Below are 19,280 nucleotides of genomic sequence, written 5' to 3'. Positions count from 1 at the left end.
CGCAACATTGTACTTAGGTATTAAAAGTAAAAGTACTCATTACAAAGCTTGTATCTAAAGCTATCAAATAAGTGTAGTTTAGTAAACAGAAAATAAAAACATAGCAGAAGAAAAGTACAATTTTACAATTTGTAATATGGAAATATGAACTGCGAAAAAGTCATGTTTCACAGAATTGAGTGTTGCGCAGGGGTTTATTTGTGCATCTTGAGACCAATATGTGTTTTTGTGTTTTTTGGCATTTGTGTGATACAGGTATACAGGTAGGTATTTTATGTGCTTTTCTATTTTGAATGTCTAATTCTAATGTTCTCTTTTACAACAATGGATGTATCAAATTAAGCAAAATTTATTAAATAAAACTTTAGACCAAAAACAAGTCAGTAGTAGCATCTTCTGTATTATTTTCTGCCTGTTGTAGATTTGTTTTGTTTACATTTTGTTTTGATCTGTTGGTGCAGCTTGCTGGAAAAGCTCTTCCCTGTAACAAGTTCAACACTATACAGAGAGGGTCACAGGATAGATGCAGAAAAGGAGTGTGGAGCAAGTTAGAACCTCAGTTGAACTTGAAAACATATGTCATTGTTGCTTATTTCTTTTTGAAGTTACTGCTAATGGAGTACTATTGCATTGTAGCGGACTGGTTTTGACCCTAACACTGCAGCCTGGCTGTACTAGTTATATACTGCAGCTGAAACTTACTGACTTAAACAACTTTCATTGACTTGAACACATCAAAGAAGAGCTGAACTTTGTTATAATTTAGGAACACTTCATTTGAAGGAATTGTGGACACTGAAAACTGTTTATTCACAAGTTTAAGTGGTTTAAGTTTTGCATTTCTTATGCTCTAAATACTGAAACACTGGGGACGAGCATGGTTTGTATTTATATTTTTTCCATATTAATCTGACCTGCTGGCTCCTGCTACTGTTTCAGAAACTTAATTTTGCTGGCCTGTGAAGGAGGTTTTGAAAAATCTGAGGGGGCTCCCATGTGAAATCTATGCTTAGATGCTAGGTTTTACAATGAGATATGTTCGATATGTTGAGATACGTGTATTTAAATATTCAAGAAACAGTAACCAAACCAAGAACTAAAACAATAATGAAAATTCTATGTGGCCAAACACAGAGGGTGATTTTGATGTTTAAGTGCATGGAATAACTAGCAGGACCTCTGTGGCAGGCTAGAGTGAGTCAGTGAAGTGATGGGAGTTACTGAAACAAAGTTATTAAACTGTATTTATGTAGGATGCAAGAAAGAACTTCAGTTTGGGATGAGGTTGTTAATTCTGGAACTATTGAAATTAGAGTTTGGGACAGTTACAAAAACTGAGGGAAAAAGTTAATTTGGAGCCCTGGGTTATACACTAACAGAGGCTCTTTTTCCTTACATAATCACATTTTTACTTCACTTCTCTACCTCTCAGTCTCTTCAGCCCTTCAGCCTGTCCCTTCAGCAGGGTGTGTTACGGCTTATCTTCCGACAATCCCTCCCTACCTGTTTTACAGGATAGGCCACTCCTGTCATTCAGAGCCAGGGGCGTGTTGCCTGAGGTGGAGGGGAGGCTGGACAGCAAAAGTGAGAGTACAGGTCGAGTGGCTCAGGAGGATCCTCCCCCTTGCTCAGCACAGCCATAAAAGCAGGCCGTGTCTGCAGTCAGACACTCAGAGGGATTTGGCTCTCCTTTTGAAGACACCACAGCTTCTGTTTTCCTCCACTCCAACTTGACAACCTTTACCACTGCAAACATGAGGAAGGCAATGTCAACTTCAAGCTACAGCACTAGCTCCAGGAGGTCGGTGGGACCAGCCACTGGTGGCTACACCATAAAAAGAACCAGCTATGGGCTTGGTGGTGCTCCTAGCTCTGGCAGTTATGGTTTTAGCATGGCTTCAATGGGGGGTATTGGTGGTGGCACTGGTTTTAGCAGCTTTTCCAGTGGCCAAGCAGGAGGCTTTGTTGCTCCACCGATCACAGCTGTCACAGTCAACCAGAGCCTGCTGGCCCCTCTGAACCTGGAGATCGACCCCACCATCCAGGCTGTCCGCAACCAGGAGAAGGAGCAGATCAAGACCCTCAACAACCGCTTTGCCTCCTTCATCGACAAGGTTGGTTCTTATGAGCTCTGTGTGACTTATCTCTCATGCACAGTTTCCTGTAGGCCTTATTACTTTGCATGCATGCTCTTCCTGGGTAACATTTACCTCTAGCAGCTGACAAAAGTGAATAGTTTTCAACCTGTAATTGAAAAGAAATGACTAGAAAGTTAGTGCACAGTAGAATAACAGCAATCTGCTTTAATTAAACTGCTGAGCACAGCTCACTTGGTGAAAACAATTTCTTTTTTACTGCCAAAGCTGACAAAGCAAGAGATCTGTGAATCTTATCTCTTTGGTGAATCCGTCAATGAGTTACAGTCTTTGGGAATACGAAAGCTTATAAAAATCTCAAAGTCTGCCTCTGATCATGACCCCATCTTACTGTGGCGAGTCCATCCAAACTCTGCCTATGGTAATAGTTGGCCTGCAGCCCTGCCTGAGCCTCTCTGCCCACTATCTAAACATGGGTGGGGATTATATATAGCAGTGACTCACCCATCCCTTACCTGGGATACTGGCAGAGAAAATAAGGATCTGTCCGAACTTTGCCCACAGAGTCCAAAGTCTGCAATTTACACACTGCACCTATCACCTGGTTGTTATGGGCAACAAGAATGCTTAGTACAGAACAGTTAACTGTCAACTGGTTTTTATGCTACAGTCACACACCTGTAGTGATACTTGAAAGCTATATGGCGATTTCCTTTTTATAGAGTGAGACTCTACACACTTTTAGTTGGCACTCACACAAAGACTCACAAAACAACATCACGTTACCTCACTGCTTTGTCTCTTGGGGTTTTTATCTACCACACCTAGTTTTTTTTATGGCTGTCCTGACAGTGTGGCCTTCATAGCTCAACAGAGCATACAGGATGAGTCATAGCCAACGAAGAGACAAAAGGTGAAATGCTTAAAGCTACATGCAAATGTTGGTGAAACATCTGAATAGAAGGAACAATTAAAAATATGTATTCTATGAGCATTAAAAGGCTTTCCTTTGCGCTTTTTAGTGTTAAAATTGCTTGAAGAGCAAGCATGCAAGATATGCCGCCATCGATTGTTGTGACGAGGGTGTGGCCATTCAGATAATGTACTGTAGATATCAAATCAGTCATGCAGGTAAAGGTTGGGCATTTTAAACCTGATACCACAACGACACACCCTTCAAATCCTTTTTGTGCTGATCTGTCCCATTTAAGAATTATTATAGTCTTTTAATCAACATTGACCTAAATAACGATTCAGGAGGAGCATCAAAGGATCAAGAGTCAAGCTGAACCACATTTACACACTATGCTTTTTGGAAACAACACCTGTTTTTTGTGTCTCCACAGGTCCGTTTCCTGGAGCAGCAGAACAAGATGCTTGAGACCAAATGGAGCCTCCTGCAGGACCAGACTACCACCCGCTCCAACATTGAGGGCATGTTTGAGGCCTACATCGCCAACCTGCGCAGACAGCTCGACGGACTGGGCAACGAGAAGGTCAAGCTGGAGGGAGAGCTGAGGAACATGCAGGGCCTGGTTGAGGACTTCAAGAAGAAGTGAGTGTTTGCATCACATGGTCACTAGTTATACCACATATATACTTGATAAGATAGTGAACAGATACACTAAAGCGTTGCCTTGTGTTCCGACAGGTATGAAGATGAAATCAACAAACGTGCAGCTGCAGAGAATGAGTTTGTGCTCCTGAAGAAGGTGCAAATACATCAAGATTATTTTTTTTAATCCTGGCTGTTTAATATAATGTGGTCAGTTATAACACTTCATGTTTGTGCATAATGTTCTTTCTAGGATGTTGATGCTGCCTACATGAACAAGGTGGAGCTGGAAGCCAGGGCTGATGCTCTTCAGGATGAGATCAACTTCCTCAGGGCCGTCTATGAGGCTGTATGTATCTATAATGTTTCATTACACTTACATCACTATATGGTAATAACCATCTGATTCTCTTGGTGCTGTATCAAGGCAGCTGGACTTGCTTACGTTTCTTTAAGACTTATCACCTCTCAAGCCTTTCAGATGAGGATGAAATATCATCAAGAACCTCAAACAAGTCCAGTTGCATTTGTACAGCTACTAGAGAATACCATTACCAGGGTGGCTGAGAATCTTCACAGACAAATAACCATCTGAGTTAAAGCTAAAAAGGACAAAGACTTAACTGTTGTGCAACAACTATTGGTTCTGTAGGAGCTTCGTGAACTGCAGGGACAGATCAAGGACACCTCTGTCGTTGTGGAGATGGACAACAGCCGTAACCTGGACATGGATGCTATTGTGGCTGAAGTGCGTGCCCAGTATGAGGACATCGCCAACCGCAGCAAGCACGAAGCAGAGACCTGGTACAAACAGAAGGTGAGAAAAAAGCAAGGCTGAGGTTTATCCCACCTACTATTTACTTTTCCAATGCCTCTCCCAACCTTCTGGATCATGTTTTATTTTTCATAACAGTATGAGGAGATGCAGACCTCTGCCGGACAATATGGTGATGACCTGCGCACAACCAAGGCTGAGATTGCTGAGCTGAACCGCATGATTGCACGTCTTCAGAATGAGATTGAGGCTGTAAAGGGACAGGTACGTAATAAGAACTTATTGTGGATGATGTTCCCTGAAGAGGATTTGCGTTTATATAAAAACATCATCATTGTCATGTCATCATTTTTAACAGAGGGCAAGCCTTGAGGCTCAGATCGCAGAGGCTGAGGAGCGTGGTGAGCTGGCAGTGAAGGATGCCAAGATCCGCATCAGGGACCTGGAGGAGGCTCTGCAGAGAGCCAAGCAGGACATGGCCCGCCAGGTGCGCGAATACCAGGAGCTGATGAATGTCAAGCTGGCCCTGGACATTGAAATTGCCACCTACAGGAAACTGCTGGAAGGAGAGGAGAGCAGGTGGGATAAACTTGAATATTTCATGTAGTTTCATGGAGGCAGCATTGGCTTCAACTCTGAATTAAGCACTAACACTTCATTATTTGACCATTAGACTGGCCAGTGGAGGCGCCAACGCAACCATCCACGTGCAGCAGAGTTCTGGAGGTAATTTCAGATTTTATGCATCATAAATGATATCTAAACCATCAGAATACACCAAGAAATGGTTAGATAAATGATAACACTTATCTGTTTGTTTCCTGCTACTCCAGGATCACTCCAGTCCAGCTCCGGTGGATATGGCTTCAGCGGCGGCTATGGTGGTTCTGGCTTCAGTGGTGGTTCTTCCATCAGCAAGACCACAACAGTCCAGTCTTCCAGGAGAATACTCTAAAAAGGAGAGCCACCCCTCTTTCCCTTCAGAAACTCTTGAATTTGATCTAAATCTGTACCCTTTCATGGTGCTACACAATACTGCTAAGGCTGTTTAACAAGAGAACTGAAAGTTCCAAAAAACAGATTTCTAAAATCTGAGAGTTTCTGAAGGTAAACATGACCTTTAACACACAAAGGCCAGGTCAAAAGCAAGGGAAGCAAGTTTTCTTTCTGCACTATCATCCAAGAAATAAGAAAAAATAATGAGGTTTTGTGTTAAAACTAAGCAAGGAAAGCATTTGTAAGTACTTTCATTTTAGGTACTCTTCATACTATGGTACACTGATAAACTGCTCTGAAAAAAGATGAGAGGGCCAGGATGTTGTCTTCATCTGAGTGCTAATATAAGTAAAGAGAGCAAGTCATTGACCAAATCTGATCACAGGAGAAAAGCGAAAATATTGATGTTTACAGTTTAACTTTGAACTGATTGGCTGCTGGCTTGCTCTTTTTTTTCTTCACTGTTCTGCCAAATGTTGCCCTGCTTAGTTTTGCCTTTCCTCACCTTCACATTCAAACTATGATGAAACCAGATTTATCTTGTAAAAGTGTTCTTAGCAACATGACTAATCAATGTTGCAGCAATGACATCAAAAACATCTGAATAAAATAAATCTGAGAACTAAAATGATTGCCTCTCACTGTCATTATTGTTGCAATAAATGAAAGAAAAGGGATAACGCAGACTTTATTTTACCAGCAAGATGAAATTTCCCCACTGATTCACATGGGGGCAGTGCTGTTCTACTTTTACACTACTCACTTCCTGCTTGGTTTTGCAGTGCATCAGATATGCATCTACAGTGTGTCAACTCTACATAGTTGTTTCTATAAAAATAATGGCTCACAAAGATTTTCAATCCACAAAGCCTCAATTATTATTCACCACTTAGTGAGCCCACACAAAAACTGGAAGAAAACTCTAGCATTTCACTAATTAATCCCATAAACAAGACATTTTCCTGTTCAAACCTTAGCTGCAGTGGAGACAGTCAGTTTCAGCAGATACTGCAGTGGTTGTAGTGTGTTGCACAACAATGCAAATGCCCTGTAACCTGAGAGGAGTTTATGCTGGTAGCACATTAGGAAATCTGGTTTTGCCCGTATGAAGAATTCTCTATTAAAAACAAAACCCAGGCTGCTCTCTGCTCACTAGCTCAAATCTTGACAGGCAGCTCTATAAATTCCCAGAACCACCAAGGAGAAAAGGAAATGCATTGTCAAGGGAGGACATTTTTATCCCCTCTGTCTGTACATAACTGGTGAGAATGCAGTTACAGGTGAAAGTGATGCAGTTTTACTTAAACTTAAATCTTTTCAGCAGTTGCAGTCTCAACAAAATTGTGTTATTTGGTAAAACTTTCACTTAAACTTGAAACTTTTTTTTCCTTTGCAGAGTGCTCCACTGAAGTTTCCTTACATGCATGACTGCAGGGAAATTGTGACTTCTGCAACCCAGCAGTTACTTTCTGAGTTGACTGAAAATGTGGATAGATGGTAAAATTAAAGAGTCAAGATCAATATGATATTCTTCGGAAGTGAGCCCCTAGTAGGGCAGGTTAGGTATGACTGCATCTACCAAAACATGATTGAACACACAGTGTAACCATGGAGAGGGAGAGACAGTGGCTCAGACAGGAGGAAGAGGGAGAGGGAGACTGTACAGACTCAGTTGGGGTAGGGGGAAAGGATAGATATGTTATGTGATATTATGCTGTGTCATGGTGTGTTAATTTACTCATAAAATAAATGTGGAAAATGAGTGAGCAGAATAAAAAAAAGACTAATCTGAAACTTGAAAAAACAAATGTGGGATGTATGAAGTGTGATGGAATGAATCACGGGTCAGATGTCAAAATGAATGAAGCAAAAATTAAAAATCAACAGTGAAAAACTCCAAAACATAAAAAAAAACCCCCACATAATTTGCGTACAAGTTAGCAGACAAAACAAACTACTTCAAACTTCTGAGTTGCTGGCAGACTCAGCTGACTTTGTTTAACCATAAAGAGAATACATAGCTTGCTTTTTGTGCAGAGAGTGTCTACTGGGTTAAAAAAAAAAAACAACTGTGTTGATTGAAGCACATTATTTTCTGCGCACACACAGTGGTGTATTTTTAAATGTGCCTCATCCACTCTAAATCTGTATTGGCAGGTTAACAAGAACAATCCTTTCATCATCATCTTCACCTGAGGCTGAGAGTGCTGGCAGTGATCATACATTTAATTGTTTGAATTTGGTCCCAGTGGAATTAAAGTTGACTCACGATATTTATACAAGGCACACGCCAGACTGAAGTTGTAACCGTTCGTGTTTCAACAGAAACTGTTACATCACCATTACAACAATTACAGATGATGCATCTTTTCTCTTGAAGACAGACAAAAGGAAATTACTCTTCCTGTTGTTACAAATCCTGCATTAATTCTCACTGACACACCGGCAGTCTCAGCAGCTCACGCTCAAACCTATTATCACTCGCACAAGGCATGCGGACCTGTTGTTGTTCTGTGCAGCACTGTAGCCATCAGTAACTGTGATGCTTGTGACAATCTGGACAATTAAGACGCCCTTGATGCAGAACAAGAGGCTGTAATTAACATGTATTCATTATGGTCACATCTGTAATGCTGTGCTTGACAGCACAAGGGTGGATGGCAGAAGAACAAAAAGGCAGTGACCATTACACACTCCAGAGAAGGTGAGTATGGTCTATAGGCAGTTTGTCCTTGAAGAGAAATTACTGGTCTTATGTTTTACCATTTCTCTGTGTCAGCAGACAATATATCTCAGCAAACAGGTAATGTGCCCCTTCAGAAAAAGCAACAGCCCTACAGGAGAGTCAGTGGTGTCAGTAGTTACGATGAGCCCCAGTGCAGGCTGTTATGAGGGGCCCTAAAGCATGCTAGTTACTAGATTCATGTGTGTAGGTGTGTAGATTTTACAGTCAAACGAGTTGGTCAGTTTGCTTTGTATCTCATAACGTCTCATCACAAATCAAATACAGACTTGACAGTCATTGCATGTCTGTATATGACAAAAACAATAAAAAAAAAAATAATTTAATTTAATATTTTATAGGTAATTTATAGTTTGTGCAGAATATGCATGTAATTTTTTAAGGTTGTTGTTGACTATTTACTAACCATTTGCCTTTTCGAGTGGATATTTGACAAATGATGGCATTTTCACTTTAACTTGAATTATTCTTTAAACACAGGCATATTTCCATAGTGGACATCTGAATCACTTGCAAGGACCCATTGTTTGTAGGAAGGTCTGGTCTTTCTCTGGGTCCCCCAACTCACAGGCCTGACTGCAGCCGCACTGCCGGCACTGGCTATATTTACACCCCTGAGGAGAGTATTAACACACAGGCTTGCAGCTAAAGCTTAATTAGTCAGTTAAACTGGATTATTTCATTTTTGTTTGATGACTTCCCACCTGAGATCATGAGTATTAAAGGACAACTGTGGATTTTTTCAATTCACTGTCCACTGAAAATGCTTGTTTTACCCCTGACAGGCTCAGATTGCTATTCTGAAAACATTCTGAAAATAATTTCTATAGAGATAGGTTTGTTAAAGACTTTGTTTCAGAGTAACATCCTTTTTGTTTCACGAGAAATAGTTGTTAAATCATCACCTCAGAGTCACCAGACTGTCATAAAACATACTTAATTCAAACTCAACAGAAACAAAATAAAACTGACCTAAACCATCTTGGTTCATCTTACCACTGCTCCAACAATCACCATCTCTGGTTTTGCTGATATAAATCCTTAATTCATGTATTAGATGTGAAAATATACTGGCTCTTCACACTGTTTCTCCCCTCTGCCGCCCTGTTGCTCAACTTCCCTCCTTTCTTGTCAACCTTGAGGCCTCAAAAATAGAAAGGATATTATTTATTATTATTTTCATAAAGCACGCAGAATTGTGACCCAGGAAAGAAACCGGGAGAGGGCGAGGAGGCTCCTGGAAAAATCGTGAGGATTGGAAAGTATGTGTCCCACTCAATCCCCTTCCCATATTTTCAAAAACTGCTGTCCCAAAGTTCCCGTTTAAGATTCTTCTCAAACAAAGGCAAAAAACCCCCCCCAAAAAACCAAACAAACCAAAAACAAAGCAAGTCGAGTAGTCAAGTGACTAGATGCACGTCAGATGTGTGGCCCCTTAAAAGCCATCCCCCAACATATTGTAGCTGGACATAAAACTGTACTCAATGATTTATAGGATAATCTAAAAGACATAGTGGGAAACAAAGGAAATGCTCCGTGTAAGGCACCAACTATACCACAGATGGAGTAAAAACACATATTAAATCATATGACCCACTGATAAACAACTGTTTTGATATAAAGCGTCAACCATTAAAGAATAAGGAACAAATAGACAATTTTTTGGGCTTACCTTCAAAAACCAAACAAAAAAACAACATGTTACAAGATGGTATATAATATATATAAGTATATAAATCATTTTAAAATCCCATTTAGTTTAACACTGACTTGGGCCATAGACAGTAAAGTAAGAGGATGAAGCCACTATGACACCACCCATTGTTTTATGGACTACTGGTTTAAATTATGGAGGTTGCTGTGCTTTTTGTGACCAGTGCCTGTGCAGTACAGATGAGAGTGGGGAGCTGGTGCGTGATGTACCACGACTTGGGTGGTACTTGGTCTTTCAAGCAGGAAATAATGGACTGCGCTGAGTTTGCACTGACTTTTTGTAGCCTAGGTTAGAAACACAGAAACACAATGACAGCTGCCTGGTCGTAAAACTTTCTCATGTTTCTGAAAACAGCGATGTAGGCAGGGTCATTTTCTCACAAGTCTCCATACAGTTAAACCGACCGGTGAAGTCGCCCCCTGCTGGCCATTAGTAATAATGTAGGTTTAATGCACTTCATCATTGGCTTCACTTTTCTCTACTGTCAATGGTTTAGTGATAACATTATTTTATTTTATTTTCTGTGTTAATTTCAGTCAGTTGCATAATTAAAACATAATGATTGATTATCTTATTGTGCTTACACTGACAAAGTTTGTGTCTGTTCAAAGCATAATGTAAGTTTTAGGTCTAATGTTGGATTTTTATTGCGAGTCTTGCAAGTCTGGTCTTATTCTTTTTATGTATATCACAGTTTTAATGGCGCACAAGCAAGTGGTTGACTTTATTATTTGGGGATCAGTATGTTTATCTAAGCAGAGAGCAGAGAGTCTACCTGCTGTGTCTGGGTCACAGTGTTCGCTGTGGATTAGTAAGAGCAGTGAAGCAGCCAAGTGGATTTTGTTTAATGTAAGTTTACTCAGCTACAGATTGGGAAACACCAGGAGGCAAAATTTAACTGAAAAAAAAAAAAAAAGATATTTTACATTTTCATAATCATTTTCAGACATCAAGGTTGATGAGCAGTGGCATATGTATACTACCACACACAGCAGCAAAACATCTGTTAAAACAAAAGGTGTCAGTTTCAAACAAAATCATGATAAGATACAACTGAGTGTTTCAATAAAGTACAATAATGATGTGTAAATTGCCTGTTTACATGTTCAGTGTGAGAGTTATATTACCTGAGGACAAAATACAGCTACTGTCTGCAGTCCTGCCTTCACTGACAGTGGTGGAAAGAGAACTGAAAATCTGTACTCAAGTAGAAGTACTATTACATTGCTAAAATATTACTCAATTACAAGTAAATGCATTAGTGTTAGAAAAATACTTAAGTAAAAGTACAAAGTATTTGCCAAAAAAAATACTACCGATGATGTTACCATCATCTCTCCAGACTAGGGCTCTAAATTTTCTCTGTTTTGCTTTACCAATAGTTAGAATACTAACAATCAATTAATCAATCAAAAACTATCTTTAAAAATAGATATGTAATAACATCTAAGAAATAATTTAGGTAACAGGACCGAATGGCATTCTTGTTGATCATGTCGATGCTGATCCACATTTTTAGAGGGGTTTTGTCAGGGTAACAGGACTGAGAGCAAACCTGGTGACTAAAATGTGTATTTTACCCAAGACATTATGAAATTTTGATGAGAAAATATACTTAAATGTCTACATGGAAGATGTAGTCACACTATAATACAAAAGGATTCATTTTATTTCATGGTAAAGTGTAGTGTTAAAGAGTCGGGGTTAAACAGGGTAAAATCCTACTTTTTTTTTTCCAGACATCTACTTTGTAACTTAAAAATGTGATTAGGACAAAGTGCAGCATACTTTGCTTGATTATATAATGTATTATATATATAAGCCTATTTTTATGCATATTTATGCACATAATTTTATGGAGATAGAAAATGCACCAATGCAGTGAAATGGCCAATATACCTATAAAAAAGACAACAAGCAACAAGCTAATTAATGATAAGAAAATAAATAAATAAATAAAAAAATTAAACATTTGCAGCAGGCTAAAATAATCCAGGCAACACTCATTTTTAAATTTTATGCCTTTCAGTTTTTTGCATATCAATACTTATTTCAGGCTGTACACACACAGTATCTCTTAATCACATCTAATTATTCTGGCAATTTACATTTGTCAGCTTTCATTTTCTTATGAATCAGGTTTTGACAATGAGTACGAACATCTCAATCACTGCACTGGAGAGAAAAGTTAATTAGGAGGCCGATCCTTCCATAGAAAATGACCTTTGTTTTCTTTGCCCTTACTACTGCGTGGAGAAGCACAATAATGAGCTATTGATTCAGGGGGGGTCTTCCACGGGACTGGAAGAAATCCTCAGGAGCGATTGAAAAGATTGACCTTACCCTTAACCCGAGCCCAGCACCACGATCAATAAACATTACACCTTCTACAAACCCTGACACCTCGATCGATACGGGTGAATATCAGCAGCCACGATTGGGAACACTGATGAGCGGTGTGCTGCATGCCGAGTGGGTAAGGGTCAAATCACTTAGTGTCTTTGTCAGGCTGTAATGAGTGTGTGTGTGTGTGTGTGTGTGTGTGTGTGTGTGTGTGTGTGTGTGTGTGTTACTGAGCTTTACAGAATATTTTTAATAACCCCTAATACATTTATAATGAGAGTTGACGGTATCTGATGGGATGATAATTATATTTTCTTCTTTCTTCCCAGCAAAAAAACAACAATTAAAATGAATGGCAGTTCCAATGAAAACATTCACATGATGGGACTGTATTTACATGCTTTCATGTTAATAAACATAATGTTTTTTTTCCATGTGATAGCAACTCTAGCACTCCACCATGAGCAAACCTTTGAAAAAGAAAACAAATATTTGCTGTTGCCTTCCCACCAGACACCTCTGTAACTATTGCTGTTGACAAATCTTTTTTTTTTTTTTTAACTTTATTTTAATATTGCCGGAATTAACATTAATTAACATTCGCTTACATACTCAGCAGCATTCTCAGAATATTTATATATTTCATAGTGAGAGAAAAACAATGGTATAGTGAGTGTAATAATTTAAAATAAATCATATATCATATGTGTGATGTACACTTACATACATACATGTATTTGACCCCCCGCTCAGGCCACTCTGTTCATTATTACTCAGTTTTGATTTCATCCCGCTCTGCTCAGATCACTCACTACAAAAAAAAAATCTGCATTATAATTCAACATTAGTTCAAGCTGTAGCCTGCAGGCCAAAACACACTACGTGCGTCAGTTGAAGCATCTATGGCAGATTTATCATCAAAAAACTTTTATATCAGTCGGCACTTCACACACATGCTCCCCTCCCTCCCTCCTCTCTGCTGCCTCTCTCTACTCCTTCATAGTTATGATTAATCAGCGTGGAGTAATCAAGCATTTAAAAGTATGCAAATTTGACTTGGAGTGAAAAATCACGCACCACAGAACTGTACAGTAACATTATGATTGTTGATCATGAACTGTTTAAATCAAGTCGAACACATTCTCCCTCTCCTCTCTTCGGTGTCTTTTTAGACTCTTTACTGACTGAAATGATCTCTCCACATTCTTTTTCTTGTATCGTTACTTTTTTAATGTACTTCGTGAGCTCCATTATTGAGGTTGCAACAGCCGTGTTTTGACTGAAAATAGGTGTCTGTGCAGTGGACACTTGGGCATGCAAAAGACTCCTGGTGTGAGCACGAGCAGGAGATAAGGCAACCCTCCATCCTTTTAAAAAAGCCGCTCCACGCTCCATCTGCTCACATGCTCTCTTAGCTACACATCCACAGACGCAGAGCAACATTAACATTAATTTGAAGTCCAATATTCACTCTCCCGTATCTCTGTTTTTGTTCTCTACCAACCCCCGATGGAAATATGTGACTCTTTAGCTCCTAAATGCTACCATTATGTTCACCAGCTAGTTGATAACTTTGTCTGTTCAGGAGTTTGGCACCAAGCAGGTAGTGTAAATGAGAATTTTAGAACATTGAACCGGAACAATAAATTTGCAGATTGAACCACTAAACAATTCGCACAATAAAATCTGTATTCTAGTGTGACTGACCTCTTACATCAGTATTCTTCTTATAGAGTTTAGTTAAATCAGTGTCAATGCCCAGTGCAGCATCAGCCTGAACAGAGCATTAAAACATAATTTAGAAGATGGCTTCCAGACATGATTTCATCCTCTCAGTCTGCCAGTTATTCATTGCATTTATGGTTAAATTTTGAGTTTTGCATTCGTCATTGTTTAGGTTGCGTCAGCTGTGTCGGTCCCATGTTCTTTGCTAACCCCGTAGACAGTAGAGGAAATGGGTGGAGCTTCTGGGTCTGAAAAGTGATGGCCACCAAGTCCAATTGTATGGAGTCTTACAAAAAATGATCCTACTTTTAACTTTTAACTAAAATGTATTACTTCAGTAAACAGTTTCCTAATAAGTCTATGGTCTCCACTAATTTCAAGTCCTCTACAATACAACTTGATATTCATTTTGTAAATTATGGTGCCATTTAGAGTAAAATAGACAATAAGGTAGGGTATACAAAAACAAAGAACTATTACTAACTATTGTCTGTGGCTAACCCCTAACCCTAAACCATTATGTGCTATATTGAGCTGGGTTACAGAAGACCCTGGAAACACAGGAATGACTCCGTATCACACGTGCATGTCCAGTATACCTGCAGTATCAGGGTTCCTGAGAACTAGTCCTGCATCCTGAGTGCCCATACTGACCTTCACTATGCAAACAATGATGTGGATGTAAATTTGAATTTGCGTGTTTCGTCGTCAAGTTCTTTCACAGTCACCACATTTGATTAGTGTTAATTTATGAAATCAGTGATCTTTTTGGCATTACGTTGTGAAATGCAGAATCAGAATTAATTTGGAAAAAAAGATCTGAATGTGTGGGGACAGTCGAAAAGGAGAAGGCGTCCTATTCTGCATCCTGATAGTGATAAACTAAAAATGTGTAACTGAATCAAATGAACAAGAGCAACTTAAAAGAAATTAAACACTTTCATAGCACCAAGCACATAGACTATACTGTAGTTTCAAATATGGAGTAAATCTCTCATATAACAAAAGCCACTTTGACAAAGATGTGATTTCAAAGGAAACTGCTTTTGGCCTGCGTTTACAAATCTTAGACCTCAGGTGTGTTATTCCATTGTCTATTAGTACTGAGAAATGAGTTACGTGTAGAATGTCACAGTATATTAACCCACACAGTCGACGGCATCTGAGTGATCGGCTGCCTTGTGTTAGCGCTGCCGGTCGGTGCCCTCCAGCTGATGTGTTGTAGCTCTTGTCCAGTGTTCAGGCACTTCTGCTCTTAAACAGGCAGAGATTTATGGTGATGTCAGCCATGTTCTTGCAGCTTTGGCCTCAGCGGAAAGAGATTTTAAAGACTTCTTTTTTGTAGACAGATTGATCTTCACTAGTGCTATATTTTCACATTTCAAATGATGTAAAATAAGTATTAACAGATTATTTTTTGGCATTTCTTTCTCGTAAACATCTTAAAAACTGACAACAAGAGCATTCTCTCGATCCAGTTTTGTTGCATGCAGAGTGATTTTGCCATTGTTGATGCTCGCCACAGAGTATGCGTTAAAGGACTGTTTGCTTATGTGTCCTACAGCAATATGTCTCTGCTCCGCAGGCACTACCTCTGTCCTCAGTGACAAGTCAGTGTGTTTGAGCGATGGTGCTTTGAGGCGGGACGGACAGACGTGAGGAGACAGATTACCTATGCCAGGGCTCCGACACCAACCTATTCAGCCGGTGGGAAATGATAGATGCCCGGGCTAATTTTAAACTCTGTGAACTGAATTCCTGTTACCAGAGGCGGTGATGGGTAACTGGGGCACAGCTGGAGGGGCTAGATAAGACCTGCACTCACCTGAGTCTCCACGCCTTCCATGCCCTTTCAACTTCCAGACACTGCAAAACATGTTAATAATGACGGGGGCGTTAATGATTGATTGAACTGAGTCAAGAGTTGTTGGGGGCAGGTGCTTGTGATGTTGCGGTACATGGTGGTGGTACAGATGTCAGTGAGGTTGGCCAGATGTCAGGTTCAGCAGCTGGATAGAACATGCAAAACAAACTGAAAGCTGCACTGAGCAACTTCACGTGCAGCAATATTTTATTATGATGTCAGTAAATTGTTTAGCAACCTGGCTGTGCTGCTTTGTAATAAAAGAACCCACAGAAAGAAAAGAGGCAAAATGATCCTGCCAGCGAGTCCAGTTGAGGACTGTAGCCATGCCCAGACTGAAATATTTCAACAATTACTGGAGGAGGTTCAGAGGATGTACTCCAGCACCACTAGCAAGTTAAAGCTTTCGCTTATCCAGTGACATATTTTAACTGTACTACATGGACTGACACAAAACGTTCTACAGACATTACTGATTCTCAGATTCTGTATCCTCATGACTTAAGTGATCCCTTAACTTTTTATCTCGCCATATGGAAGAGGTAGATAAATCTTTACTAAATATTTATATTCACCTCCTATCTGAAACTTCTAAGTAATATATTACAGTCAAACCAGATACAAGATCCTTCGCAAATTTATGTAATATGAAACGTATATAATTCGAGAACTTATAAGTACTATATATGACAGTAAATCCACATACAATGTCCTTAGTAGATACTGTATGTGTAATATCAATCTTATATGTGTCGAATTAGTAAAACCTAAATCTCGAAAGTATTGTACGGAGTCCATGAATGCTTGTATCAAGAATCCTCACCACAGTGGTTTAGGTTGTCATTCATCCCTTCTCTGTCTCTGCCCAGCTGACACTGTCATCATAACAAAAGAGAACGTGGCCACTTTCATGAGTAAATAATGAATGAGACATATTAGTCTTATAAGACATGCAATACATATAAAACATAAAAAATTTTACTATTGGGGACAATTAGGAATATAAGTCTTTCTGTTTCGTTTATAGTGCCACCATGAGGTTGACATTTGTGGTTATTTGACTAAAATTTCTTGCCATTAAATTTGTTGCAGACCTTCATGCCCTCCTCAGGATGAATTATAATCACATTAGAGATCTCTTATTTCTTATCCAGTGCCATCATTAGGTCAAAGCATAGTTTGAAGCATAGGGGCACTGACAAGGCTGCTGTATTTAACATGTTGGGAGTGAAAACAGGCCTAACATCATACTGGCTAACATTATCACATTATCACTGGGTGCATGTTAGCATGCTGACATTTGCATATACAGTTGTAGTTGGCACAGCTGTGCCTTAGTACAGCAACACAGAGCCACTGTGTGATTGTAAATATAGTCCTGTAAGGAAACTGCATTTTGATAAACATATAATACCTGTAACTTGAATATAATTCAGGGGCACTTTCAGTTTAACGCTGTCTACCAGGTTGATTCTGCTGCAGACCTCCTCTTGGGTTTGAGCATGTAAGCAACATAATAGAGTCTATGTCTACTGAATTACTGTGTGTCTATTGAATAGACAGTTTGCATCTGATCCTTCATTTATCCTTCAGGAGATTAATTCTGCATCAGATGTTTAAACAAATTGATAAGAAGTGCAGCTTTAAAGTTTGTGAAAGTGACCATAATGTTCTGATCTGATTCTTTGTGGTGCAACAGTCCAGCATTACTCACTGCACCACACCTCCTCTTCACGGAGAGTCGACACTGCGATACCTCAGCACACCACACTGCAACAGTTCTGTGTGCGAAAGGACTAACAAGACAAATTCATTTAATTGGATCGCACACAAGCAAAGATGTTTGGGAGGGATAAAGCTGCTTCACCGCTGCCACCACTGTAGTGGACATCAGCCAAATGCGTTTTATACTGCTGACACTGTGCTTAGCTGTGGTTTGCACCTTATCTTTACTAATGATGCTGCAGTGTATCATCTGCCCTTTTTCTGGTGTAGAACAATTAACTATAATTATTCTTATGTATTCTTCTCTTTCTTTCTTTTTATAATCTTTATCTTTGTCCTTATATATTTTTTCTTTATGTTATCCAGCTTGACTTGTTAAGCTCATTCATTTGTAATGAATTAATTATGGATTTTGATGGAGGCATAAAAATCTCTAGTCTTGATCATCCTCTTAAAGTCCTTCGTGCTATTGTCTGTCATCTCAGCAACATCTGCAAAGCTTGCATCAAAGTTGCAAAAAATTGATAAAATTTTAAATTCTTCAAATGGAAATTTAACATGTATTGACCTCTAAGCACATAATAAAGCATTTTAAATCAGAGCTACAGTAATTCAATACAAAGTTTGAGCCTTTAATAGTGTATATTTTATAGATTTGACTACCAACAAGTGTTGCCCTAACACAAGTTTGTGTAACAAAAAGTTTTTAAAAGCAGTGTGTATTGATGTGTTATGCCTTGGGACCTCGTGGAAAGTGGCTATCTGGACTCATTATCAGACAGATCAATGGCGGCTGCTGATGTTGATTGGTGTCTTTGACTTTGCAATCTATTGCATGAAAGTCTGTATTGACACCTGGAGCAACAGTGGTAACAGACCATGCATAAGAAGCTGAGTGGGTAGAAAACAATGGTAAAGGAAATTCTAAACTGTTAACTTTTAATGAGCCCTTCTTTGGCGCGTGTTACAGAATCAGAGACATGGGACATAGTATCAAACCTGTGGTTTTATTCTGTCAAACATATAAAAACTTGGTAACACTTTATCAAAGTGATTAATATAAGATGGATGATGTTTATGAATGTGTGACTGTTGACATTAAATGTCATTTGGTCAGTTGGTTTTTTTTGTCCAGTATGTAAGATTGGAAGAGTAGGGTGAGGGAAGGTGGTTGCAATCTGCTTACTCACTGCTAAATGCCACTAAGTAAAACACACTGGTCCTTCGATGACAACAGTCATAAACATTCATAAAGTCTCCTTCATGTTTTTGACAGGTCATGTCATGTCACGTTATAACAGTGTGAATAAAGTGTAATCAAAAACTTTATTGGTACAAAAGTACCAAGTGATGGATTATCTTTCAGATTAATAACCAGAAACAACAAAATTCCTTTATCTGGAACAACAGACAGTGTGAGAATAAACAAAATAGTAAACCTAGATTTTGATTCTGCAAATTTTAGGAAGGAATGAACACCACCATTTTTTTATTTCTCTGCAATCCAAGCAGACTAATTTTAGGGGTTCTCTAAAACCCAACATTCACTGTCTAGTTTAGTGTGTACAGTGGTGTAGTGTGTGCGCAGCTATATTTTTAAGTGACATTGCATATATTTACTTCTAAACCTCTAATGTGCATCATACTCGCAACATTTTTTCCTAGGATAGCAAAGGCACGATCCACCCTATTCTACCTCTGATTGGCTAGTACTCATTGCCTTTGTTCATTAAGGTTGACAAGT

At 39.2% G+C, this 19,280-nt stretch overlaps 1 protein-coding gene across 1 annotated transcript; it reads left to right on the top strand.

Moving 5' to 3' along the window:
* Positions 1-1,665: 1,665 nt before the first annotated feature.
* On the top strand, positions 1,666-6,050 carry LOC146331395 (keratin, type II cytoskeletal 8-like). The gene is made up of 9 exons (XM_084730476.1): positions 1,666-2,114; positions 3,443-3,651; positions 3,748-3,808; positions 3,905-4,000; positions 4,304-4,468; positions 4,565-4,690; positions 4,785-5,005; positions 5,100-5,152; positions 5,260-6,050. The coding sequence occupies exons 1-9, from the start codon at positions 1,755-1,757 to the stop codon at positions 5,379-5,381; spliced, it is 1,413 nt and encodes a 470-aa protein (XP_084586602.1). The 5' UTR covers positions 1,666-1,754; the 3' UTR covers positions 5,382-6,050.
* Positions 6,051-19,280: the final 13,230 nt, after the last annotated feature.

The sequence above is a fragment of the Lutjanus erythropterus genome, chromosome 2 (genome assembly GCF_056507025.1).
Source record: "Lutjanus erythropterus isolate fLutEry1 chromosome 2, fLutEry1.hap2, whole genome shotgun sequence".
In the NCBI taxonomy this organism is placed as follows: domain Eukaryota; kingdom Metazoa; phylum Chordata; class Actinopteri; order Lutjaniformes; family Lutjanidae; genus Lutjanus; species Lutjanus erythropterus.
The sequence above is the reverse complement of the archived record's forward strand: the minus strand, read 5'-3'. Positions and strand labels throughout refer to the sequence as shown.